The following is a 27,234-nucleotide window of genomic DNA, read 5'->3' on the forward strand; positions in this document are numbered from 1 at the left end:
TCTCAGAGATTTGCAGTGACACCAAACTGTGAGGCAGCTTTGAGGCGTGTCAGAAGTCGGTCTGGTCCAAAGACTGTTTGGATCGATGCCATTTGCATCAACCAAGAGGACATCCGAGAGAGAGGCCACCAAGTCCGCCTCATGCAGCAAATTTATTCTCGCGCGGACTCTGTGATAATATACCTGGGCGAACCAAGTCAAGAAGAGGACGAAGTCCTTGCCTTCATTTCTGGCCAGGATGAGTCATTATCCGAAGACTGCGATCTGCTTCAGCAAATGCGCAAAGCCCTATGTCGGCTTTTCCAACGACGATACTTCTCCCGAGTCTGGGTCCTCCAGGAAGTTGCTCTAGCGAAGCGGGCTACACTGATATGTGGGAAACATTCGATACCATGGCCATCGATGGAGATTCATAGGTTAGAGCGTATAGGGCTGTTGGAATACTCAGGATACCACCCGATCCTTCCTGGCTTGGACCGACTGCCGCCAGTACTGGGCTTCCGTGCACCAGAGTTCAGAGACCCCAGAAAACTGCTTCAGCTACTGGACACGACTCGTGGAAGCCAAGCATCAGATCCACGAGATAAAGTATTTGCGCTGCTGGGCTTGCTTACTTGTCCGGAGAGTGATGGTCTAGTTGCCGATTATACAAAATCAACGGCAGAGACTTATGCGTCTGTCGCGATCTGGATTGCGCAGAGATTTGGACTGCCCGAGTTGCTCAGCAGAACCTGCGCTCTACAAGATACACTACCTGATGAGTACCAGGGACCACAATGGGCACCTTACTGGGCGTCCGATGGCCTCCAGCAGTTGACATTGAGGCTTGACGACCGGATCCCCCTGGGCTTGGACCAAGAAACAACGCGGACCCTAGCGAATAGGCTGCCTGTCACGCCGTGCGAGCAAGATATCACCGCTATCAGGTTTCCCGCGTTTCTCTTAGGAACTGCAACCCAAGTGCTTCGTAATCAAAACTCTTCTTCGGTCTTCAATTGGATTCCCCGCCCCGAAAACTATTGCATCATTGAAGATGATTTGGCTGTCATCCCCGGTGCCGATTTGGAATTCGAACCTCCAAAACGCAGCAAAATCTCAGATAACCTGCGCGATTTCATAGATTTAAATTACAAGGCGACTAGAAAGAGCACAGATGATGGCAAAGCACACGAATCCACCACGTCCAATCCCCCTGCAACCGTCAGGGACTTCTTGGACTCCAAGACATGGACCAGAGACCTGATCTATCTCGTTCCAGAGCCATGCCAGGATGGGTTTCACTTCACCGAGCCAGGTTCTGTGGCTGTGTGCTGCGATGATCAGAATAGGTGGAGTTCCAAAAAGTGGACTTATAAGAACGATCAAGGAAAGGTGACTACCGGGGTATTTAGCAACTACGCAGTCTGCTGCTCCGAATTTCGCGAGGGGGACAATGCTCGAATTTATTTGCGTGGGCTGTGGGATCACCGGACACACCGCGGCCCAAAATGGGGAAAGTTCGAGTTTGTGTCTGCAAGATAAGTAGGCAAAATCTTGATTCTATTCTAAGTAATCACGGGAACACTTGAGCTGAGCCTCTAAATGGCTTGGGAACCAACAATTTCTTATCTTCTCAGGGTTATCTCGCAGCTCCAGATAGGTAGCTTCCAAATTCAAGACCCTGGCTAAGTTACATCAGGCGGATTCATGTAATTATCAAGCGTGAATGCCGGAGAATATAAAGACAGGGGGAGGCAATGGATGGAGCAACATCCCATAGCCTATCTTCTTGAATTGGTCACGAGAGCCACACAGTCGCCATCCCGAGTCATCCCGTGCTTCAATAGTCCGCTTTCCACAGCATGCCCTTCCCCGGCAAACGCATCCACAGTCACCTCACGAACTTGCGGGACTGCTTCCCCATGGGGGCGGGGGCAAGCTTCAAAGTCTGGTACCCCGTCTCTCCAGACTTTGAGGACGACAGCCCTCCTCATAACGGTTTCCTGAGTGCCAACAACGCCTCTTCACACCTTGTCAGGGCCAGTCACTGAGGCTTCCAGAAACGCCAGCAAGACGCGGATAACTATTATCCAAGTCTGACATCACCTCATTTCCGTAGCACCTTGGCCTTCTTCCCAAGTGCCATCGTGACCAAACACCCGTCCCTCGCCATACCTAGCTCCGGAGCACTCATCCCGCTTCTGACTCGCGCCCCATAAGCCCCCTCCCTCCCTTGCAAAAGCCCATGAAAACGGTCTCTAGACGTTATCTTTCATATCAAACACAATCCAGACCTCCCCTAAATCTCGCGATATCTCTCCCAAAGCCTCAAAACTCCATCCCATATATCACACCACAACCCCCAAGAGCCGTCGTCAAAACAAAGACCCCCAAATTCTTCACGTTCAGAACAGGCATCGAAAAGTGGATCCCCATCCTCTGCTGCACAGAAGCGAGCGACCGTTACACCGGCCCAAGCCCTCGGCTCTCGGTTGCGCTTCTCCTCACCAAAAAAAGAATTGGAGTAAACAGCGCAGACGAGCCACGCGCAGGAAAAAAACAGCCCAGGTCTCAAAAAAATCGAACGACGTCTGCGTGAGGGGAAAGCTGTCAATTACCGTTCCCTTGGGTATATCACATCTCCAAATCCCCCAGCCCCCCCGGCTCGGAATTAAGTAATCCTCCCAACTACATCTCATTATTTCAACGACACATCGTGAGGCCGATTCGGTGCACTGCGCCGCAGCACAACACAGCGCACTACGTAAAAACGGTGAGATGGACACACACTACGAAAACGGTGCCTGAGATGGGTACGTAGACCCGATTTCAGCAAATGTCGTGATGGGAATTGTGTGGAGCACCCCTGGGTCGGGACCCGCTGGTCAGTTGGCCACCTTTTCCCAAGCGCCCCCCGAAGACGACGATGATTGCGGATCCCACGATAAGAGCAGGATTTTTTGGCGCCTTTCACGAAACGGTACGGCGGGGTCAGTCACTGGATCGTCGGACTGAGGCGAGGGGCAGGAGAGACTCAAGGAGAGAGGGTTGTTTGGCGTCGGAGGAAAACAACAAGTACGTTCGATCAACGGGCGGGCGGCCGAGCTTGCTTGCTGTCGCTCGCTCGCTCTCCCAGGGATGGATGGCGGGCGGATGACCGTCATCGAGATCGGACCAAAAGTTCAATCATATCGCCACGGACGGCATTTCACATGTCTATCTCCCATTTCCAAAATTCCCAAAGTTGAGGAATCAGAGTTGAAGCGTAAGGTAAAATGCAGAGGGCATGCAGAGTTTGGCCTCTCACTTTTCCTTGGAGTTTCAATTGAGTTTTCGTCATTGTTTGAAGGGGCGGACCAGCGGGCAAGCTGGGCGATGAGGCAATTTTTAGTGTTCGGACGCACGAGCACGACTCGGGGGTAAGGCCCCTCCCTTCAGACTTGAGATCGCGAGAGATAAGGACATACGGTCCAATGGGCGGGCGGAGCCTCGGAGACCGAGCTTTGTTTTTCATTCTGGGTTCACTTCGACTGCACAGTGTGTGCTTGTGCTGCGTGGTCTTTGGCAAAGGGCCTGGCATGTCGGGAGCTCGAGTGAGATCGTCCTCTGGCGGCAGTGAGTGAGGGGGTGGGTGAGAGCGACACGTTCGCAGGAGGAGGATCGTGAAGGGCCGCCCCGTCGTTCATCAGCCAGGCCCCCAGGATTTCTAAAGATGTTGGTTTGGTTCATGGGGGCAGCGGGAAGGGCACGAACGCAAAATCTAAACGGACGGGAGCAGCAGTCGAAAGGGACTGGAACCAGACCAAGCTTGTGCTTGCCTTGTGCGCGCTCCCCATGGGGTGTGATGCTTCCCTTGTCATCCGCTCCCGCGTGGTGCCTGTGTGTGCCTGGCCCTCAGTAGCTTCCCTCCCGGCGAAGAAAGCTTTCACACGCCCCCTTCCCTTCGTCCCAATTCTCACCTCACATTGGCCAATTCATATTGGAATCTCGAGCTGATCGAGGGGAGCTCCTTCTCCAGAGTGGAGATACCGTGGCCTTGAAATCTAGTCAGATGTTCATATCGAAAGCTGTCTCGAACGGGAAAACGCCTTAGGCAAGTGCTCGGGTGGAAATCCATCAAAGTCGGAGGATTTCACTTCACAGCGTCTCATATTTCACATATTTCACAAAGTGACACGGATCGCAGGTGTTTTGACGTTGTAGTATTTTTACAGAAAAAATTTGTATCGGGGCCAGGAGCCACGGGGGATACGTGGGAAAATCCCAGGTGCAAGAGAAAAGTGTGGTACAAGCAAGACTTTTTCGCTGGATGAGTAGTGCGTTGCCCCAAGGCCTTCCTTTGCCAAACGGAATCTCCATCTATACAACACAACAGAGTGTGCGGTCTATGACCTCTATCTTCTAGGATGCCCACCATGCTGTCTAAGTTTTCCCGTCTATTACTCTCTCATCATACAGTTGGGGGTCAACCGTAGATGAAAAGGCGACCTGTCCCAGGGGAGTCGTGAGATAGACAGCTTGTCCAAAGCTGGCATCCTTCTCTCCCCAGCTCGCCAGTGCGAATTGAATCGCTTACGTCTGTGGGATGAGTTAGCATCGATGACGAGTGATGGAAATGAGATGGAGTGATGACGTACGAACTTGGCCATGAGGGCAACCATGAGGTCGAAAAGACCGATGGCCTCGACGAAAGCGAAACCCAGAATGGCGTAGGAGAAGAGCTGGCCACGGAGGGCAGGGTTGCGGGCAACACCGTTGAGGAGGGCGGCGAAGACCAGACCGATACCGATACCAGCACCAGTCAGACCGATGGCGGCGGAACCCATACCCAGGTTCTTGGAGACCTCGACCATGGCCTGGGCGATCTCAGAGGAGTAGGCGCGCTTGGCCTGGACCTGGGTGAAAGCCTTCTGGGCGGTCTGCTTGCGGGCGACCTGGAGGGGGCTGAAGCCTGAAAATTTCGAGTCGGGTCAGAAACGGTGATCGGTGAGGAATTTTTTTTTTCTGTGTCTCATGGTGTCGGGGGGGACGGGAAGGAAGATCGATATCGACATCGAATTGGTGCCGGCGAGGCCAATTGGTCTCATCATCGGCGGGGTATGTGGAAGTTGTGGTCGTCGATGCCTTCTTTTCCTCCTCTTGCTTTCCTTCCCTCCTCGGATTCACCTCGAACGTGTCTTCAAAAACTTACCAGAGATGGTGCGCTTGGGCATGGCAGAGACACGCACCGCAGGGCGGGCGGCCTTGGTGGCCATCTGAGTGGCGAGTCTGGAGGCGAGGACGCGAGTGGAGGCCATTGTGACTGATGGAGGGGAGAGGTGGTGGTGATGGACTGGAAGGAAGAAGATAGGAAAACAAGAGACAGATTGGGGATGGAGAGGTAAAGTGGAAGGAGGAAAGGAGGAGAGAGAAAAGGCTTCGGAGACGGGAAAAGCTCTGCTCAGGTGATGGGCAAGCTCGGTAGAGCGAGAGGGCAGGGGCCCGGGCAACGGGACGGCGGAAGTTGATCCAGATGGCTCGGCCGTTGGGCCAAGGTCGGTTCCTCAGGTTCCACGGGTTGCTACTGTGTGAGGTGAAAGACGGTAGCAAAGAAGCCTAAGGTTGATACGGTGACTGGCAGTGCGGCAATACTGTAGCCATCCACCAGCATCCAACCATCGGATCAAACAGGAGAGACATTGGTGAATCCAGTCGCTCGGTGGGCCCGGCGCCGGGATGGATTTCGCAATGTGCGAGGCGTCCCAATCAGGTTAAGACTTGACTACCTGTTGACATATCGTGGACCTCCCATCCACACAACAGACCCAACACACACGCCCTCGCACCGATCTCGGGCATTGTCGGGAGGCTGGGCGGCGAAGGGCATCCTTGATAGCGAGACGGCGCTGCAAAATGGTTGACTTTGGCCATAGCATTGCTGCGCAGGCGCCTCAGGCTTTGCTGCGCTGCTTAGAGGGATGAAAGGGCGAAAAGTCCCCTTGGCCGGGAGCACGAATCATGAGAAGTGGGTTAGGCTGTGTCAAGGCTACGAATCCGCAAGGTTGGGTCCGTTACGGCCGGCTAAGGTAATGGAAATGGCAATGGATATCGAGTTTGGTTCCGTTACGGAGATGCTATGCTGTTGGTTGGGCACACGATGGATTATTTTCATTGGAATTGTTCAGCCGGTGCTGGTGCTGGCTGATGAACGGATCGAAGGTGAGAGATATCGATGACGGTGGATGTTGGGGGCTGCCAGCGCCTGCCAAATCCGATAGACGGGCATCCCACAGCGAGAAAATTTTCTCAAAAATCATTCCCTCAGGCACAGCGCGCTAGAGAAGAAGTCAGCTTTGATATCAAACCGGCCATGGCTTGTGGTGACCCCCACTCGACACCGTCAAAGGCCCCCACTTTGCGGCGGTTGGGTCCAATCAGCCGCAGCCTGGCACTCACACGTGGGTGGACCCGACAAAATAGCTCAAGCAGAAGCGACCCTAAGACGCCAGAAGAAAGTGGGCACGATGACCCAGCTTGGATCCGGTTCCAGAGATAAAAAGGGACGCGGTGAGACGGATCGCGGTTTGGTGGCCGTGGCGAGCGATGGTCCTCCGTTCTGTTTTCCCTCTTCATTTCTTCGCGCTGTCCCTCCCTCCCGTCCACCCTATGTCACCATTCTTTCCAACCGCCGCTTATCAGACTTTTCGCCGGGCCGCACCACGGGCGAGATGGGATGAAGTCAATCGAAGCACGCTGGGCGCATAGACCTAGCGCTGTCAGGGACGCTGGTCGGCGACTGCACCCGAACACTCACACCCCCTTCCAGACGTCGCCCCCTACCGCATAAACAGTAGACGAGTGTTACGTGAGATCCCGGCAGAAATCCAGAAACCTGGCTGGCGTGCGCTGGCAGAGAGGCAACAGTGAGGTGCTGGCAGCTGCCGGCTCGGAAAAACCGCCAATGGGAGATGCCATCGCTCCATTCAGCCGACGTCCGAGGCTCCAGTGTCTGAGATGGCCGAGATGGGTGCGACGCCGTCCAGCGTGGCCGTATTGCAGGGTCCACAAAAGCGCTATCTGCGAGATTGATTCAGCGTCAAACGCAAATCTAGCGTTGTGTCAATCCCAGTGCTTGGTACCACCAACGCAATGCAGCCCTTTCACAGGCTTGGCCTGCAGTACGTACACACCTCATCACTGCCGTCCGTAATGTGCCGGGTCAGTCCTGTCTCGGAGGTCCAGGTACCATTACGGTTCGAGGCACCTGATATGCCCGGCGGAAGAAAATTTTGCGGCCAAGCCGTTCAATGCCAATGGGCCACTGATGGCTGCTCGTAACGCTGACAGCAGTGCCACGGGCGGGTACGCTGACGGTCGCTGAAGAAGAAATGCTGGCACAACGTTGGCGCTCCTGGGCGTTGGCGATCGCCGTTGTCTCTCTGTTCTCTGTCTCTCGGTGTGTGCCTGAGGCGTAAGAGCCTCAAAAAATGACGCATTACCGGCGGACGTCTGCATCAGCCACTAGAGTGCACCGTCAATCGTGTTGAGACCTGGACGCTAGCGGTTGAGTCGGAGCTTGCTTGTGCTTCCGAGTCGGTGTCTGACTTCTGCATTCTGATCGTATCTTAGATTGGGTGCAGCTGGTGTCGCAAGAGAAAAGCAACTGCGCTTGCTGACGCTATCGAGCCAATTGAACGGGAGATTCGACGACACCTGTTCAAGCCACGGGGGTCAGAATGTCAGACGGAATTGATTGAGGTGCCATTGTGACGGTTGGGATGACGAGAACGACGGATGCCAGTCCGTCCGAGCTTATTGCAAAATTTTCTTCCCTTTGTTGACCTTAGGTCCGAGCTCCTTGTTCCTTCCTTCCCTTGTGGATGGGTTGGTTGGTTCCTTCCCGGCGGCGTCCCTTCCATGGCCCGTCTCCTGCCTTCCTGGACAAAAAAAAAAAATCAGGGCCAGGCACGTTCAGCCTTGCAACCCAGGCAGGCGCCGCCAGACGGGACGTCGTTGCCTTAGGCTCAAGCTTAATTCCGTTGTGGCTGCATCATCAACCGAAACACCCGATGACGCCCAGCCTTTTTGGACCTGCGCCAACGGGCAGGAACGGGACTGTGAGACGCCACGCCCAGATGGTGCATTCGCCAATTCGAATCCCGGCGTCCTTCCGGAATGATGAATGAGTCTCAACCAACGGGAATAGCAACCTTGCAAGCACCCAGGAAGCTGCAGGCCACCCTGTCAGAAAAAGTTTTCTATTCCCGGGAAGATTTCAAGTGGGAAGGCTTCCAGCAATTCGCTTCAACATTCCATACGAAGCCCAGGCCGATCACCCTCCTGGCCCTGCGAGAAAAAGCTCTATCGAGGTCGACACGCATGGATTCCTCACACAATTGACGCCGAAATGCGCACGGCGCCAGCGATCCAATAGCCTTCCGGACAAGTCCAACACGACGTCAACAATTGCAAAAATTCTGCAAAATGTCATCTCGGTTGCCGCCATTCCCAACCCTTCGAAACTCTGCATGGCCCAAGCTCCTTTCCCTTTCCGGCCTCATATCTCACTCCCTTCCATCCTTGACGTCTTTCTGCCTCCGATAACACCCGTTGAGTTGCATTCTGTTCATGCTCGTGTGAATTGAACCTCCTTGCTCGAGCCTTGGTAGCGAGGCACCATGTCATGTCACACCTCAAGGTTTGTACGCTAGAGTTATTCGGGTTGGTATGATGTGGACGTGATCGGGTCATGATATCGCTGACTGAGGGCCAGACTCATTTGAGTTCTCCTGTGATTGAGGGCGATGTTGCTCAATTCTCGGGTTGCTGTGTATTCTGATGCGCTCGAACTCGCCAACTTTCCAGGAACCATCATGAATAACCCCGTTCATGTGTAACAAGCCACTTACAAGAAGATTGTCGTGATCGGAAAGGCGGCCACATATTGCGTACTTGCTAAATTGGCTGTTGAATTCAGGCTATGGCTCAGCGTGTCCTTGTAAATTTGCAAATTCAGCTGTCTTCCTGGCCATGGTTCGCTGAGTTTCGTTGTGTGATTTGCTCGAGCTATGAGCATATCGTGTTCCATCCGTAAGCGAACAAGAAGTTGCTGGCCATCTCACGAAACCCCCGTAGTCAAACCCAAAAGATATGTAGACGAATGTTCTTCAACAAGATGTATTATTGCATCAATCCTTGTAACTGTATAATCGAAACCGAGGAAGAAGTGGTCAGATCGTTGAATACTGCTTTCGTTATGAAAGCCGCGAGGCGCTGCGAAAACCTAGTCATCCCCCTCACTTCTTTTTGGTTTCTTGCTTAATTTGCCCTCACTTTATGACACTCCATAGCCGCCATTCCTGCTTTACTTCCCATGAATGTGAAGTCTTCGTCATCGAGAACACCAACTGTGTAGTGCAATGTCTGATCTGACTCCTTCATAAACCAACCCATTCGAAACCGCACACCCTCCATCATCTTGTGAAGTTCGTTCGGCGGAAGCTTGTCCGCATTCGCAGGGATATACTTGGCCGCGTTGGTCCCCTGGAATAAGGCTGCCATCATGCCAGGGCTGCTGAAGCCTTTGGGAACTAGTCCTTTCTCATTTACTGGTATCTGGCTTCGGAGACCTAAACGTCCAGATGTTTTAGCAATAAGAACGAAGAGGTGGAAAAGAAATACGAGACCGAGAATAGATATGATAATATAGGTGATTGCGGGACTCTGAACAAAGCGATTTCGTTCGAGAGTAGTAGTGGCATTTATCGTAGGGAGGCCACCTGAAGGGAATGCAGATGTGTTGGAATTCTGTCCTAGAGGCAACCGATTCTCCAGGTTGGCGAGCTGAGCGCTGGTGAATGCCAGGTCGTAGTCGAGTTCTCGCAGTATTTCCTGGTCCATACTCGGGTCACCAAAGACATCGACGGCAAACTTTCCGTAAGGTAGGGTTATGTGTTTGAAATAGGGGTCCAAGTAACCGCTTTCTGCTGGAGTCGATTGGAAATTCCCTGGAAATATCGCAGGAGAATAAGGGAAATTCTCGGTAGATTCGAAATGCGACACTTTTAACGGCGGACTCCAAGGTTTCGTAGTTGATGTGTGCTGCCTCGGAGGGTTATTGCTGTTGATCAAGAGCTCTCCATTCGCCCATAAAAGATTGGCTTCCACCGAAATTTCAGACCATGAGTAATTGCACTGGAATAGCCTCTTAGACTCGACCCTCGAACGAATCGTGTCCCACACCCCCCAAACGTAGTTTCGGGTGAAAACTTGCTCAAACAAGTCTTCTATGTAAGGGGGAATGAGATCGCAAGCGAAATAAGATACCAGCCGACTTTGAGCAGCGGGAAGAACAACCCCAAAATGCCGCTGACGAGATGAAGAATCATGACCGAAATGGTTTGCCGACAAATTCAAAGGAAAAGTTCGGTTGAAATTACCTCCGTTTGGGCAGTTTCCGAACACCGTGGCATCAGCTAGAAGCTCAGTTTCTGAGACCGTAATGTTCAAACGAATTGTGTCCTCGGGCAGAGGTTTGCATACTGACGTGAGCTTGAGTGCAGAAATCGTGGCCATCACTTCAATTCTACCCCCGCTTTGCATGTCTACCTTGTACTCTTCAGCTAGGTTCCCTGCAGTGATATTCGGAAACACTAGATCGGCAAACGTATTCTTGGGGTAAGTGTAATTCATCGTTTCTTTAAGGGCGAAGAGACTGCTAAGTTTGTCCCGATGTGTGTCAGATGCTGATCCACTGCCGTTCCATGGCTGTTCAATGGTAGGGTCGCCAAACCAACTGGCCTGCTGCAGCTTCGCATCTAAAGATTCCGCCGTAAGGCTGACAGAGAAGACAACGGCCGCCAATGTGGTCAACAGCCCACCGAGAAAACCCAGGATCTGAAATGCTGAGGCAACGTAAACTCGTTGGCGGAACAGCGTCAGCAAAGCCCAGCCTCCGAACATATCCGCCGTGGATACGTCAATCTCCTCAGAGGTCCGAGGTGTCATCGAAAGACTCGACAGCGTCGACATACTTCTCCATGCCGCATCGCATGAACTCAAGTATAAGACAACACTCAAAGCTACTAATGACGGAATGCTTGTCCACATGAGCTGCCAGGTCTCGTGTTCGGAGGCAGTAACCAGGCCATACTGGGTCTGAGAAAGATGCAATGTGACCGAGGTACAGATGACGAGTCCACAAACATATGCTGTGAAAATGACCTGAACCCATGTTCTCAGGCACAATGGTGAGAACATACATCCTTCCCAAAGCTTCTTGTGACTCTGAGAGCCGGTATCTGCAGAGGGGCACGTCTTTTCTGGGCGTAAGGTAAGATATACCAGAAGCCCAAAGGTCGTTGCAGGATCTCGCGTCCAAAGTCTCACGTCTTGTCTGTGTCGAACAGAAGCGTAGCCCGACAAAATGGCAATAGCCAAGAAGAAGGCAGACATTGACAAACAAATCTTATCTTTAACAAAAAGCCTGGTAGTAGTAGCCAGTTTTGTTCCCTCGATCACGGCTTCGCTATCCTGTCGTAAAACATAATGGCCGATCAAAGGGCCGAACCTTCTTGACTCTTCAACAGTAGCATCTCGAAGCTGCTCGCTTGAGATATTGGTAGTCGATTGGTTGTTGAATACGCTCGCTTGCAATCTGAGTGGCCCATATTGCTCATAGGCCACTGGCCACAATGTGTTCCCAGACATGTTCCATTTTCTGTCGCCGCCGGGAACAGAATCTGTAAACATTGTCCAAATGTTTGCTTCCAGTGGGACAGCCGTATTGTGGGGTAATACCGTGATGTTAGGATCGTATCCGTCATCGATGACCTCCACTTTTGACAACCAAGCTGACGGTGAACAAAGAACAGCAGCTACGTTCTTCAACTCGGGCTTCGAGAAAATATCCGCATTCGGTTGATTCCATTCGCTCATGGAGTAGAGAAACTGGTTGCCCCCGGAGGGAAGATTTGGACACGAGAGAAGGTTTATTTCTTGCGTGCTTCTGATGGCCCATTCGCGGTGAGTCCCCTCAAATGTCGGGAAACTAAGATTCAGCATGATTGTCTCATTACAGCCTTCAAATTGAAGTTTGAGATCACTTTGAATGGGTTTGAAACGGGCTGGTCCAACTCTGCCGTCTTGTGACTCTTGTCTAGGACTGAGGACATCGAGTGACTCGATATAGAAGCCCTGGAGGAGTGTGCAATCGATACTCGAGAAGAATCCATCGACAACAGTTTTGAGCGGGGTCTGAAGTGTCCCCCGAGTTTTTGTTCTGGATGAAACGAAAGTTTGATGAGCTATTCTCTCATCAACACCGAACGGATAGACCATATCGAAATCGTGGATGGCTCGAGCCGCGAAAAAAGCACTTGTTAGTGTCTCCGTGCTGTAGTTTTGCGACTCGTAGGTTGGATTGAAATTATCCAGAACCTCAATATCAACCGGAACCTCTACGGTAACTGGCATGATATTGAACAATCCTGCAGCCAACAAAAGTTCCACTTTGAGCATAAGGGCAATGCCAGACACTATAAAAACCAAAATGTGTCGTCGGCGCAGAGATTGAACCAATATCGTCGGTGTGATCATTGAGACGTAGTCCAGGTCAGGGTCGAACGGTCGTCCGTTCCTTGCCGCAATCCAAGGCATGTACCTCAAAGCCTGTTGCTCAATTCTCGTCCAAAAGGCACACACGACTGTCAAAACTGTTTCAATACCGTCTCAGTAAGCCTATTCCATTGAAAGGCAGAAGGAAGTAAAGATGACCTTACCGGCAGTGGGCCCAAAGCGCCACGCTAATCGAAAACCTTGCCAGGCTTCAAAAAGGCCATCATTTATCTTGGCTTTCAGAGAGATGAGTAGAAGCAGAATGCTGAAAACTAGAAAGAGACCTGAAAAAGAGGCCAGGGTGATTGGTTGCAGCCAGATGGGACTCCACGTTGCAGCTTGGTTGTTGTTGAAGGCCTCATTTGCGTCCGTCGATTTATTCTCCTCAGCACAAGTAGCATTCGTATCAATGTTGTCGGCCGAATAACCCAAGGTAACGATCGATGTGCCTGATCGATTCGAAGGATCATCATCGTGACCCTGACTGCTCATGTCCGTTGCTTGAACCTCACCATGATGCTCTCCATCTGCGGAATTTGCTGCACCCCACATATTGAGAAGTAACAATGCTTCCTAGTAACTCGAAAGAGATGGATGAAGGGGAATGGCGGATGACGTCAATGAAATTGTGGTGAGAACTGGCGGGTTGTTCGAACTGATTGCTCAAGTTGGACGATGTAGAGTGATGGCCATACACACTGAATCGTTGCAAACTATCGAACATAAGAATGCTGCGCTTGTCAAGTTGAATGATCAGGTTTTTATGGCTAGCTGAGACCGACAGCAGTCAGCCCAAGATCATCTGAGACACCATGCAGGGCGGATTTGTCTTAGTACAGCTGAAACGTGGAGGAAAATATGTACTGGTCTTTATTTTCAGCTGTGCTTGTTCACGTATTACGTGTCAAGTCATTGGCCATCTTCGAATGGCTAGAACTTTTGTATGTGGAATGCATTGGGGGGTTGAGACGCGGAACAGTAATACGGGCCTCATGGTACACATCCTACAGCCAACTTGGGTATTTTAATTCAAGCGGAGCAACCATCTTCCTGGCTACTGTTCCAAAACTTGGGAGGTTCGCATTGACCCTCTTTTTTATTGCTGAAGATTCAAAAGGTTCTTCGTAACTTAGAGAAAAGATGGCAACACCACGAGGATGATGACGGGAGGGATGAAGGGATAATGGTGTATGCATCAATGTATCTAATACTGTTCTGATAGTTGTCTCACAACGAGAGGCTGTGTTGCGACTAGCGGAGAGATACCTATATTTTCCCAGAAGAGAAGTGATCATCATCCAACACGCTCTGAACCTGTTGATTGGATAGAGAGTGATTGACTTGAGACGTTCAATCCTGGTAAAATGAGTTCCACAACATGTTCATCAGAATCCCACTGTGGGTTGTCCTGCCCCGTCTTCAAGACTTTCCAAAGAGACCGCTCAAGTTTCCTGTGCCTGCATAATTGTATTTTCTACGCACTTTTCTAATATCTGGGTGACGGCGGTGACAATTCAAACCCCTCAGGAGGCCAAAGCTCTACAGCTATATAATGCGACAACTTCATTAACTCAATCTTTCTAACGGAGGCAATTAGTGCTTGGCGCGCGCACAGTGACATCAACCAGCAGCGTATGTTGAGTAACAGGCTTGTGGGATGGGCAGGACAAGTCATCTTTTAAGATAATGAAGAACGCGCGGGGTGGACAAGGCCAGATATCTCTGATTCTCTGTTAATTTATGAACAGCTCAAGGCACGAACTATGTGAGAGCTTTTCGTGAAAGAAAACAGATTATTATGAGAAATTTGAATCACATATTTGCACACATGTAGTACATCTTCATTTTTCAAATTTCTGGCTGCATCAAAATGTCGTAATTAATACCAAAGCGTCAGCAAACTAACCACCAGAGCTTACTCCCAAAACCTTGGTCCAAGGTAGGCGGTAAACGCAACGCTCTCTCCATCTCCAGTAGGCACAATTGATGCCATGTTGTGCATGCCCGTGTCTCTCTTGTCACCTCTGTGTAATGGATCGGTTAGTTATTGTCAACGAGGATCCAACCCTCTGGAAGATGCCTTCCGCAGCAGGGAGAATACTCACAATGTGCATTGAACAGCCGCTTCCATGTCATAATTCCCCAGCCCCTGCGTCTCCAGCAATCGCTGATATCGTCTCACAACCCCAGGCTCATCGCGCGCGTACTGCCAAATAGGCACGTACATCTTCACATGCGGGACCGCACTGCCCGGCACCAGCTCAAAGGTGGGATTGAGCCCGCAGTACTTGCTATCCGGCTCGGCGAGCGGCTTCTGAAGCCCGTCCCGCTCGGCCAGGGGAACGTCTTCCATATCCATAAGCAGGGGCCAGACAGTGTTCAAAAACTTGGGTGTGGGGAGGCGGCCGCCCATCGTCATGACGTGCTGGGCTGAGGCGAGCGAGTTGACGTGCGTGTGGGTGTAGACCTTGAAGCGAGGCTTCATATGCGGCGCCACCGCGTCGATTGCGAAGAAGTGGATGAGGTTATCCTTGCCGTCGGTGGTGAGGAACGTCTTGAGCATCTCCCAGGCATCCAGCAGCGCCTTGTCGCCATCGGCGAGCCGTATCAGGACAGACTCCGTGATGTCCATGAGATCCCGGCCTGTTGCGAGCGCTTTGAGCTGCGGGAAGAGATACGTCTTCATGTGAATAGTCGGGCTCCCGTTCTCATCGGCGGGCTCGAGATCAAACGCACAAAAGACGTTCTGCTGCGGCAGCGCCCCAGCCGCGCCGCTCTTCTCAATCAGGCCGGCCTGCTCCTCATTCGTAAGGAAGACCGCATCGAGAAATGCGTCCTGGCGCTTACGGTCCGCGTGGCATGCAATCGCCATATCATCGAGTTTCTTGCGTAGCTCCTTCTGGCCGAGGGGATCATCGTCCCTGGGGCTATCCACGAGCGGCTGTACTGAAAATCGCACTTTGGCCTTTTTGCGAGGCGCAAAGGCGATGCTGATCTCGTAGGGCGCATGGTCGTGCGTGCCGATGTATTTGGGCCAGTCGGCCAGGCGAGGCGGGTTGAGGCGGGGGACTACGACGTCGCGCGCAAAGTTGAGATAGTAGTCTTGAAGCTTGGGTGGGTAATGGCCTGTCCAGCGCATGAGCGGGGAGAGTGTGTCGTGGAAGGTGGAAAGCCAGGAGGAGACGAGCGGTTTTGCTTCAGAGTGGCCTTTGTTTGTCGAGGAGTGATCGACTCTGCTGTAGACGTTGGAGATGTTCCTTGTGGTGCCATTGGCGCCTGAAACAGCGGTAGAGTGGTGGATTTCAGTCATGTTGAGGTTGTTGATGTCCGTAATGGTATCCTACTGTATGTTTGGCATTCGTACCTGCGGTACTTAATTTCAGTAGTAGCCTTGGCTCTTTGAGCGTTTAATATCTTCACCTGAGGTCGTGGCCTTTTAGACGGTTGCTTGGGGGTCAAATGCCGGCAAAGCCGGAGCTCGCAGTCAGTTGCCTCTTCAGGCAGGCCATGACAAAAAGACTTCAGAGACCAAATGACTTTTTAGATGAATTTAGCTCTTTAGAAGCAAAGTTCTCTCCAGAGCGATTAGAAATTAGCTACGGGTCCGAGTGCAGGTGCGCGCACAAGCCGAACCATTCAACAGGAACAAGGTTCATTTTCTCTACATGTGAAACTGCAACTACATAATAGCATCTTACCGTTCTTCGTCCCATCCGAACAAGCCGGCCTGACAGGTCTGGACTAGAACTTTGAAATACACATTTCATGCAGTACGGACAAACCCCGACAGGCCTAGATCTTAAATATCGACGTTCATATGTTACCGACTTGAAGGCTCGAACCTCATACAGGGCTTTCAGATGGAGGATAGTTGAGAAGGCTGAATGTCATCCTCGTTAATCTTAAAGCTAAAGCTCTCGCTAAATCTCGACACATTTGCACGCAGTTACTTGGACCACAACAGCTTTTGTTTTGCTCCCTATTCCCTGTTACGCAACAGTATAACACCCCGACCACTGTAAATACGAATACGGCCTCAGAACCCGAGTGACGGCAATCATGGGGATATCATAACTCAAATAAAAGCGCCAAACCTAACAAGAGAGCACCACCCAACTTTTACTCCTCATCGTCATCCTCCTCCACCTCCTTAATCGCATACCCCTCCACGAACCCGTCCGGATCGCATACCTTTTCCAGACTAATCTTATTCGCCTGCACCCACGCCCAGACAGCCTCCTTGTCAACCCTCACCCTCGGGACATCGGGCTTCTCCGCCTCCTCCTCCCCGGCATCCTCCATCTCCACATCCTCGTCCTCGCCCTCCTCCCCGTCCGGCCCCTGCCTCTTCCGCTTCGCAGGCGGCTTGCCCGGACCCGTGCCCCCCTCCACAACGACCCCCATCTCCCTAAGCGTGACCAGGCAGTCCTCCAGCGCAATCCACGTCGCCTTGCAGCAGTCCTCGACGTCGACCAGCAACTCCCTCTCCACTTCTCCGTTGTTGGTCTCGTTCGTCCCGCAGCCGAGCAGCCACCGGGCTATCTCCCCTCCCCAGAAGCGCTTGTACCCCTTCCGGCCGAGCTCCGAGATGGGCTTCTCCGGCCCGCCGAGCACGCCCTCGCGCCGCGAGATCTCGTACGAGACGCCCATCAGCAGCGCGCCGAGCCCCTTGCGCTGCCACGGCGGGAAGACGAGGATGCATGCCAGGTTGTTGTTGTCCCATGACATCTTCTCCTTGGAGAAGAAGCCGACGATGTGCGGGCGCGGGGGTTGCTGTTGCAGGTCCGCCGCGACTGGGGGGTTGGCGGCCGGGTCGGGTTTGGGAGGAGGGGGTGTGTAGACGAGGAGAAAGTAGTTGAAGCCGCGCACGTCAAAGAAGACGGACTTGTTATCGAGGAACAACTTTGCGAATAGCGACAGATTCTGGCAAAAGAGCTGTAACCCAGGAAAGTTAGCATGGCATTCAAGTAAGGGGGAATAAAAAGGATAGAACTCACAACATCCTGCTCCCCATCAACCTCCCACACACTCCACTCCCCCTCATCCGTAACAACCTCCTCCGTGTATCTAGCCGCCACATTCCCCTTCTTCCCGCCCTGCCGCGGCATCTCCTTGCGCACCAGCCGCCGCCCGCGCGGGTGCGTATACACCTTGCGGCCGGGCACCGCTCCCGCGCGCTCGCACATCCGCACGTGGCCCCACCACGCGACGAGCTCCTTGGAGTACTTGAAGCAGACGGGGCAGACGTACAACCTGTCGAGGATCGGCGCGTCGGCGCCCTTGCGGTGCTGGTTCTTCGCGCCGTCTCCTGCTCCTGCGGCCGGCGGGTTCTTGCCTGATGTCGTGCCGGCGGTGGCGGCGCCAGACTTGCCGCTGACGGAGGCGTCGCCGAGGACCTCTTTGCCGTAGTAAGAGGGGTACCACGCGCGGAAGCAGATGTTGCCGAGGATGACCTTGTCGATGTTGCGGTCTGTACGCGGGGCGGATTTGTCCACCGCCCGGGGCGTGGATGTTTGTGCCTGCGTTGTTTGCGTTTGCGGTTTTGTATGCGTTTGTGTATGCGTCTGCGGTTGTAGTTTCGAGGGTGTAGGCTTCGGAGGGGCCGGCGTATGCTGTTGCGGCGGCGGCGCTTGCTGCTGCTGCTGCTGCTGCTTCGGCGTCGAGGTAGGCGGCACCGGCACAGGAACATGAGTCACCGTCGCCGGTATACCATGCTGGTACGGCTGCCTCGCCACAGGACGGAAGTGCGATGTTATCGGCGGCTGGCTCGTCGGCGGGCTGGGCCGCACGAGGCTGCCCCCCGTGCGGTGCGGCGTGGGCTGCGAGGCCTGGTATGTGATCTTGGGCGCGACGAGCGTTACCGGCCGGACGTTCTCCTTGGCCTCTTTGATGGCGGCGCCCATCGCGGCGGTGGTATCAGCGGCCGTGCCGCTTTTCCGTCGACTCGCGCGGGGTTCGGGTGCGGCGGCGGCGGCGGCGGTAGCAGCTGGAGGATTCTGGCCTGCAGACTGTGCGGTCGTCGACGACGATGATGAGGGCGGCACCGGGATCGGGATGGGCGTCTCCGAGATCTTGTGCAGCTGCGGCCTGGGGTTCGTCGAGGCTGAGGAGCGACGGCGTTTGTCCTCGGCGGCGGCGGCGGCCTGGGACTGCGAGGTCGGGATCGGAGGGGGTAGGATCGGAGTTTGACGCGTTGCGCGACGCGTCGAGTCGGCTGCGCCGGCGACGGCGGCAGCGGTCGGAGTGGGAGCGGCGGCTGCGGTGGTGGTGGTGGAGGAGGTGGGGGACGGAGGATCCGGGTCTTCGTGGGGTCGTTTGCGCTTCAGCGGCGCCATGCTCGGGGCATGCGTGCTTTAGCTTTTTTTTTTTTTCCCTCGTTTCTTTTTTGGCACAATAAAAAAAAAAGTGATCGGCCCGGTAATGGAGTGAGATGGGTAAAAATTCCGTGTGGTTGATCAATTAGACTTTGCGGTATCGTGGGCGCGGGAGTGACCTTGCAGGGGTGCGAGTGATGGAGAAATGGCGTATTCGGGACCCGACGTGGGTGTGGGATCGGAGCACGCGCGTGGGCGATGGCCAGAGACAGGTCTCGCAGTGTGAAGAATGTGAGAAAGGGAATGATGGTTGAGAATGTGGTTTCACAGGGTAATTGGAATGCGATCGAGTCACAAGCGGCCGGCGCTGGAATTGGAACGAGCTGCGACGCGCGATTGGTGCTTCTCTGGGCGATCTGTTGATTGTTGACGGATGTCTCTCAGGGTCGTGTCCCAAGCAATGACGTTGGCGCTTATGTAAGTCAGGTGCAGGGTGTCGTCTGCTTACAAGCCTCATCGCTGATAGGCAATTCTCCGAAGCCCTCGTTACATGCATTCCACGAGCTGTCAAACTCACTTTGAAGAGTAAAAATCAATTCAATTGTAAACAATAGCCACGCTGACCTCAAACACCGCCAACAGCAAAAGAATTAGGTCCATCCAGGATTCGAACCTGGGCCTACGGAAGAAGCTGATGCGATCAGAATCCGACGTCCTAACCAACTAGACTAATAGACCTGAATCAATTGACTGGTCGATGGAGGGGAGGCATTTTTGGCAACCTATGATTCGAGCATCATCCGTGCGCGAGGTCATTCCGTCAATGCGACCTTGCTTCCGAGGCGGGCCCATGTCGCCTGACTGCATCACAACTTCTCCTCAACCATCTCGCTAATGGCTTTTCCCTATGCAGCATCCACGGTTCCCATTCAGTGTTTCCGACGGGTGCAAACAGGACCCTGCGCATTCGCAATATCAACAGGTTTGCGTCGGGTGCAAAATGGACCCTGCGCGTTCATCACTCGGTCCAGAGTGTCGTCGTTCTCGTCCCAGTCCTTCACCAATACCTTGAGCCGTCGGCGCGCGTAACCGGCATCGCGATTGCGGTACACCGAGTCAATTTTCCGCACATCAGCTTTGTCGTTTACGATCCACCGCCTCTCCTCATCCATGAACCGGGAGTAAGTCATATCGCTGCCATACTTGGCTTTCACATTGGCCTCAAGATGGTCATCGACTGCCTTCTCGACGGCTTTTTGATCCTTGGTAAGTGCCCCCAATGAGTGCAGGTTGGGCATTGTCCGATCGGCTGACGGATTGAATCTAGGCTCCTTGATTGTCGTGTCTGGCAGGATAGACTCAGCATCGTAGTACAGCAGCAAAGACTTCAAGACAGCCGCGTCGATCTCCCGTAGGACCGGCGGTGTGATCGGGCAATGGCCGAGGTTCAGGTACTCGATGACCTGGTTAGTCGACAGCAGCTCAATGATGGAGGGCGCGACAGCGTCCTCGATGTAGTTCCAAGCTTGGCCGAGGTCCAAGGTCGCATATGCCTGACCAACGTCAAGGAAGCGAATCCTAGGATGCGATGCGACGGCATTGCAGACGGCAATGGCACCCGCCGTGTGCAGACCGGTTGATTGAAGTGACAAGCGAGTCAGTTGAGGAGCCTGACGAACGCCCTCGGCCAGTGCTTGCACGCCTGCGTCGCCGAGTGGGTTGCAGGACAGGTAAAGCGAGGTGACACCGCAGGCTGGAGAGGCCAAGAAAGATGCAAGCCTTGCGGCAGCCGTTGTCGACATACCGGTGCCGTTCAAGTAAAGATGTCGCAGGGGCAGCTTACGGCCGGAGGGATCGGAGTACATGGCCAGACGAGTGAACAACTCTGCGAGACCGGCATCCCCGAGCTCCGTTTGGTCAAGGTCCAGCGTGCGAAGGTTTTTCGTCTGGGTGATGAGTCGATAGACATCTGCAGCGGCCGCAGCGCCCAGCGGGTTGCGTTTCAGCCAAATGTTTGTGACGGCGTCGGACGTGACCATGGCATCGACGAGGATCTTGAAGCTGGGGGCGTCGATGCAATTGCCAGCGAGATACCAAGTGTCCATGCGATCAGGCAAGTCTTTGATGAAGCGGGCAATCTCCTGAGCGCCAACCGGGCCAATGATGTTGTTCCCCAGCAGGAAATGTCGGACGAAGGGGTTCGGCCGTAAGCTGTCCATCAGGCTGCCGATGTGGTCTGGGCCAACAACCATTTTGCAGAGGTCCATGCGACCATCCTCGTAGACGACTCCTTTGCGGAACTCGGCGCCCTTGACGCCGTAGTATGGCTCTCCCTTGCCATTATCGAGGTCAGCTCCAGCAGAGTTTTCGTTGAGCTCGTGGGTGCCGCCGAGCTCGAGGTGGTCGAAGAAGGGTGCCAGGTCGGCGGCGTCAGCGACGGCGACGGGCATCGGGATGGCCCTAGGGCCAGCGGTCGAGACGGGAAGTTTTGACGGGTCCCACGGGCCCTGAGCAAGGATCCGGGATGACCAGAATGGGGCATGCACACCGGGAGCCGCTCCGCCAGTCAAGCCGCGGAAGCTGTGGCCGTTCCGTTTGGTGGCGGCAAATATGTCGTACTTCCGCTGCAGTGCGACCCACGCGCGCAGTCTCACACGAGCAGCGTCGTACCGGATCACGGAAGACAGAGCTTTCTCGTGGGTGGCGGGATACAGCAGAGTCGCAATGGCAGATGCGAGGGAAGATCGCGTAGATTTCCGGCGGGGCAAGCCGTGCAACTCGTCGGGGATGCGAACTGTGTCAAGAGGAAGGGCCAGAATCTCGTCTGCGGTGAAGGCATATGAGTGGTTGAAACGAGGCATCTCTGCGTCTAGCAGGTTTAATGCCTCGCGGCAGAGGGGAGCGAGCCGGATTGCCTCTTCCATGTCGGCGACGGTGACATTGTCCGTGTCACCCATGCTGGTGGCTGGTGACATGCCATAGGGCTGATTGGCACCGATGATGGACGGCGTTGTCAGTTGCACAGTAGCAGCGGCGGCCATTTCGTCGTCTTTGCTGTCCTTCGGGTCCTGGTGCGAAGTCTCGGGTTCCGATGTTATTTGCGACGTTGCGTGTAATGTGGATGATTCAATGTGCCTTTTTTTTTTTTTTTTTTTTTTTGGTAATGGATTTGTAGTTTTGGCTGATGATGATGCCAATGCCAATGCTTATGCCGATGCCAATGGTGTTGATCACTCGAGGCGATTCGACAGTCTTATAAGCTGGTTTGATGATTTCGCCAAAGTACAGAGAGTAATACTCATACGTCTGGCCGCAATGAGTCAAACGATGGAGGTTCTGTTATGCTCGACGTGCTTCTCCGCACAGGCAAGGCGTTCCTCTGGGCTGATGTTGGTTCGCAAGGCTTAGGCAGGTACACCAAGGATTGACTTCCAGGCAGCCGCTCGATTGTCCAATGAGGAAGGCGCATGGCTTCCATCAGGTGCCAAAGGGCCCTGTCGCTCATGTCGTCGATGTCGTTCATGTCAATGTCAAGGGCGCAGTTGACCACTTTTTGACAAGAGACCAGTCATAACCTTGGGCAAGATCCAATGACATCGGATGGAAGGTGCGAAGGTGGTTGCAACCCACCGTCACAGTTGTCAGCATTGGCAGCGGCGACAATGACAACGATAGCAACAGCAGCAGCAGGTACAGTGTAAGGTAAGGTAGGTAAGGTAGGTAGGTCGAATGCAAGTGGAGTTCATCGGGGACTTTTGCTCACCGGCCCCCACCTACCTGAACTGATGGGAAACCACCATGAGGTCAAGCCGTGGAAAGTGCGACTTCACGGGCAGGTGCCTCATAGGATTGGGAGGAATGTACCTGGCCCTTCCTGGAAGGTGTCTAAGTGTTACGCTGCAGGTGCAAGTGGCTGGCGCCTTCTGTATCCGTACGAGAGAAACATCTGTGGCGGGGCTCTCGCAAACGCTGCGACCTTGCTGCAAATTCAGCCACACGAGGTGAACCACTCTTTTCTTCCACTTCCACCTCCCATCACGCTGCACACTGCACATACGACAAGCGACGGGACAGACAGACAGGCACACCAACACATGCACCACGACGCTGCCCCTGGACCGCCTCACCACCACCTCCATCACGTCGCTTGCCGCGTCCTCCACACACACTCACAGCTCTCTCTGCGACTCGGGTCCCGTCAGGTCTCTTCCCACCGTACCACCCACCCTCGCACTACGGAGTATTCCCAGGTCTTGCTTCTCGCCCTCCCACACCAAAACATCATCTCGGAGCTTTTCAGCTGCAACGCAACTCACTCAAAAGCAAACAACCACGGTCCTCCAGGTCGCATCACATCTGCCATCACCTCTGCCACGCAGCATCCGTACCCTCCCTTCTGTCTCTGTCGCTTCTTCTTCGCGCCTTGCGTTGCACTGCGTCACGTCGCAGCCGGCACTTTGCGTCCCTCCGTCCCCGTCTCCGGCCGCTGCCCTCCGCTGTTCCGCTGCAACCTATCACTCCTGCTCCCGTCCCCTGTCGTTGTATTTCCTGTCTCGTCGCCATTTAACACCCTTTGGCAACCTGTCTGACTCTGTCACGGCTGACCGCGGCTTCCAGGAATCCACCGCAATCAATCTGTGTAACACATGGCAGCCCGCCCTCTACCGCGTCAACAAACGCCGCCCGTCACGTCGCCAAACACTCAAAGCTCCAATGTGACTGGCCTGCAGAGACGGCCACTGCTATATACCACGCTCCCTGCGGTTATTAATTTAGCACATCTCTGATTCGCGCGATGCCATTGTCTCGTCCTGTCTCTGAGGGTCTCATATCCCGGCGCTCGGACGACCATCTTTGCTTTTCCTCGCCTTGCTTCTTTCAAGACGCTCACGCCATGTTCCCGTCTCTCATCCAGCGGTGAGCAGACTACGGATCCCGCCGCCGACGCTTTTTTCATTTTTTCAAACGTCAGCCTCCCGAGACTCCATTCCTGGCTTTTCGGGACGCCCTAACCGAGAATTCAGCGCAAGCGAGCAAATCTCCAGGCGAATGTCAGACGAACAACGCAGCCGTCATATGCACCCAACGCATCATCGCATCTTGGTCTTGTTGCCCCGCCCTCCCTGTTCGGATGGACTTGGCTTGTTTCGTGCCGCCACGCATGGTCCAAATATGATATATCGTGCAGTTCCGCGCCTGCAGCCCGCTAATGGGGGTGTGAAGGGCCTGGAGGGGGGCCAACACCCGGCCACTCACAGGCCCTCGAGACCAACGTTGCTTTTGCCGTCATCCTCCCTCGGGCAGCGACGCATGCAATCAATCGGCAATGCCACAATTTCGGCCGGTTGACACGAGGCTCTGAACCGGCCAGCAGCACGCGGGAGTGGTTGCCGGGCTCCTTGATTGGTCTTCACCTTGCTTTTTGCATAAGCACAAGGTCGATCTCTCGGGAGGCATGCAGGGAGGCGACAAGGGCCATCGAGGCTGTGGAAGACACTTGCGCACACTAACACACGAGATGGTGTTGTGTCTCCCAAGTGCCCGGTCAGGCGGGGGCCATTTACCTCAGCGCATACCATCGACGAGGATAGCCCTACCAACTCCTCCTCCAAAGTGTCGTGCGTTGGATGCGGAAGAAGAAGAAAAATAAGGCCCTTGGTATGTTGGCTGCTGAGGGATTGGCTGCTGCGGGGAGGACGCAAGACACCATGTCTCGGTGTGCTCCAGTTGGCTGACCGCTCCCCCCCCTTTGGACCGATCGTTTGGTTGGTCTTCGATGGAGAGCATCTTCCGTATATATGACCAGTCCGCCGGCAAGTGTGCGGCCCATGTTGGCTCTTTTCTCACGGGTTCTCTGCTTCCGAAACTCTTCTTCTTTACGTTTTTGTTTTTGTCCTTCAGCATGTCCTCCATGTATCGCTCTATGCCGCGAAGGAATATCGAGGGACAAGTTTCCCTCGCCAAATGGCCCACTGTGGCTCGCTCTCCAACATCTCCGTGGGACATAGACGAATCAACGGCCCACACAGTCAGTAAACTCAACTCGTACTTCGGTTTCCGCCCTCCAACGGGATACGCCAAGTCAACACACGGCACGCCTGACGAGACCGGATACTCCCCAGACATTACCCAACTGTCCGCAGACCGCACGCCTGAACTTCGTCACGATACGCCATCGGAGGTGCGGACAAGGACGTCGTCTTTCGGACCCGAGACACCGCCAACCAAGTTCGATCCGTCCTTCACGTCTGATCCGCATGTGCAGCCTTTGACGCCGGCACGGCACGGCCCTTCCCACCTCCGGTCGTACTCCGATGGATGCAACCTGCAGAGCTTTCGCTCCGATCGAGCAGGCTCGGAAACGGCAGACTACGACTACAAGCGGCACTCGCATGCTGCCCTGATGCCGCAGGCTGAAGAGAACCTCCACCGAGCCTCTTCTCAAGAACCCGCCTCTCCGCATCACAACTACACTGTCAATCTTACGCGAGACAACAGAGCCGTCACTCTCTGCTTGACGTCCGGCAGTTCCCCAAACCGGATGGAACCTTCTATTACATGCTATCGCCAGACGTACCTTCCCTTAGGCGGCCAGTATGCCGAGTTTTTCAAGGCATCCGAGGCCCTGTCCCTTCTTCAACACATGGTCAACGCACCGTCTCAACCCTTTATCCCTTTCTCAAGACGGGAGCGGGCCGACTTGATGCTTCGCATGCGCAACACCCCGGAGAGCATGGTCCTCGGCGACCCTTGCTCCAACGCGCGCGCGTGGACAAGCTTCTTCGCCGCAGAGCTCTCCGCTGGCAGAGCCTGGGAGGCTGGTACCGTCATATTTCCATGGGCAGTGCTTCAAAAGCTCATGAACTCGCTCAACTCCGAGTGTGGGCGAAGGCGGCGCATGCAGACAAGAGCAGCTACGTCCCAGTTCAGAAGAGATATGGACGAGCCTCTCGGATCGCGGGGACACTTTCAGAACAGCCAATCACTCGAGTGCCGCACCGTCTCTTTGCGTCTTTCAGACACCGACAACCGTGAGGCAGTAGGAGACCACAACTCTGTGTCGTCCGCCTCCCCGCCGCCCTGCACACCGACGGATCCTCACCCGCCGGCACGCATTCAGTTTATGCGGGAGCGGGGCAAGTCACCGCTGTCATTATCAGCCGGCCCCATCCGGCGCAGGCGCCAAAACTCCGAGCCTGTCCGGAGATTGAGTCTCTCTCCGCCCCGTATCGCGCTGCTCAAGTCCAACCCCTGCCGGCAAAACCTGCGACGTCTCGCCGCTGCATCGACACCTGCGCGACTAGTCTTTTACGACTCGATTCGCTCGTGGCCTGCCAGCTCGCATCGATCGCGTGTGAGACTTCCGCCGTGTTCAAAGTTCTTGGAGCTTACGGCCGACCAAGGGACCAACCCCCACAATCCCATCGTGCTGTGAAGGATCCTCATGTGATCCGTATCCGGTGTGGTGCGACACACCCATTGGCCATTCTTACTTTTTTCTTCTTCTTCTCGAGTGTCCTTTCTTTTTTTCGGGGACTTTGCATTGGCAACGGGGATGCGTAGACAGGGGGGCTTGCTCGGCTTGTACGCTGAGAAGGGCAATGATGCTGCGGGCGTCCAGGGGTAAACATCTAGACGGACATTGGCCTTACTTGTTTTTTCTCTCTTGAAGACATGGTGAACGGTTTATGAGACAACGGGATATGAGAAAGGATACGGGATATGAAAGGACATGATTTCGGGGTCTGAACACAGACTTACTCCGTACTTAGCATTTAGATTAGGGGGGAGGGTCTTCATGTACACATGCATGACAAAAACGGCGTCTCGCTGGGCGATTCACTGGATGAGAAAGGGACTTTGATGTATCATGACAACATGCTTCACCAGGCATTTCGTATTCGATGTAACTTGGTCTGGGGACCTGCCGCTGCAGGCCCCGGGCTGTGTAAACACTCTTTGAGAATAGACTTATCGGCGTGCTGGCTGACACTTTGGCGTCCGCGTCCGGGGTCTGGTTTGTTGGCCGTGATGTTTCATGTAGAGCGGAGATGCACGCGCGTTGCTCGGAGTTAGACGTGCAGGATCGGACTGGTCGTTTTCGTTTCGAGCCGGGGGGTATTTAAGGCCGAAAGGCGTTGTGTGAGTATGATTTATGACCAGAATCGGCTGCGGCCATTGGTAGAGTATTGGATGTGGTCCGTCATTGGAGGCTCGCATATGCTTCATCGCTGTCGGGGTCCTTGGGACCATGGCCTGGTACCCTCGGACTACTTGACCAGGGTATATTCGGGTGACTTACCCTGAGGTAGGAACCGAGAGAGGTAGAGGATATGGACGACAATGG

The 27,234-nt window shown here is 54.1% G+C and overlaps 5 protein-coding genes across 5 annotated transcripts; 1 reads left to right on the plus strand and 4 right to left on the minus strand.

Moving 5' to 3' along the window:
• Positions 1–4,551: 4,551 nt before the first annotated feature.
• Positions 4,552–5,276, minus strand: CGCS363_v007121 (ATP synthase subunit 9; the record flags this gene model as incomplete). The annotated part of the gene is made up of 3 exons (XM_036638970.1): positions 4,552–4,557; positions 4,617–4,930; positions 5,171–5,276. The coding sequence occupies 3 exons, from the start codon at positions 5,274–5,276 to the stop codon at positions 4,552–4,554; spliced, it is 426 nt and encodes a 141-aa protein (XP_036496300.1).
• A 9,212-nt stretch (positions 5,277–14,488) lies between these two features.
• tdiB-2 (Indole prenyltransferase tdiB) lies at positions 14,489–15,883 on the minus strand (the record flags this gene model as incomplete). The annotated part of the gene is made up of 2 exons (XM_036638971.1): positions 14,489–14,597; positions 14,679–15,883. The coding sequence occupies 2 exons, from the start codon at positions 15,881–15,883 to the stop codon at positions 14,489–14,491; spliced, it is 1,314 nt and encodes a 437-aa protein (XP_036496301.1).
• Positions 15,884–16,692: 809 nt separating this feature from the next.
• mof (Males-absent on the first protein) lies at positions 16,693–18,908 on the minus strand (the record flags this gene model as incomplete). Its single annotated transcript, XM_036638972.1, has 2 exons — positions 16,693–17,508; positions 17,571–18,908. 2 exons carry the CDS (start codon positions 18,906–18,908, stop codon positions 16,693–16,695), a joined length of 2,154 nt encoding a protein of 717 aa, XP_036496302.1.
• A 908-nt stretch (positions 18,909–19,816) lies between these two features.
• Positions 19,817–21,928, minus strand: Nlrc3 (the record flags this gene model as incomplete). The annotated part of the gene is made up of 1 exon (XM_036638973.1): positions 19,817–21,928. One exon carries the CDS (start codon positions 21,926–21,928, stop codon positions 19,817–19,819), a length of 2,112 nt encoding a protein of 703 aa, XP_036496303.1.
• A 2,861-nt stretch (positions 21,929–24,789) lies between these two features.
• On the plus strand, positions 24,790–26,322 carry CGCS363_v007125 (uncharacterized protein; the record flags this gene model as incomplete). The annotated part of the gene is made up of 1 exon (XM_036638974.1): positions 24,790–26,322. One exon carries the CDS (start codon positions 24,790–24,792, stop codon positions 26,320–26,322), a length of 1,533 nt encoding a protein of 510 aa, XP_036496304.1.
• Between the last annotated feature and the right edge of the window lie 912 nt (positions 26,323–27,234).

Source organism: Colletotrichum siamense (assembly GCF_013390195.1).
Source record: "Colletotrichum siamense strain Cg363 chromosome Unknown KSG_Cg363_contig04, whole genome shotgun sequence".
Lineage (NCBI taxonomy): Eukaryota > Fungi > Ascomycota > Sordariomycetes > Glomerellales > Glomerellaceae > Colletotrichum > Colletotrichum siamense.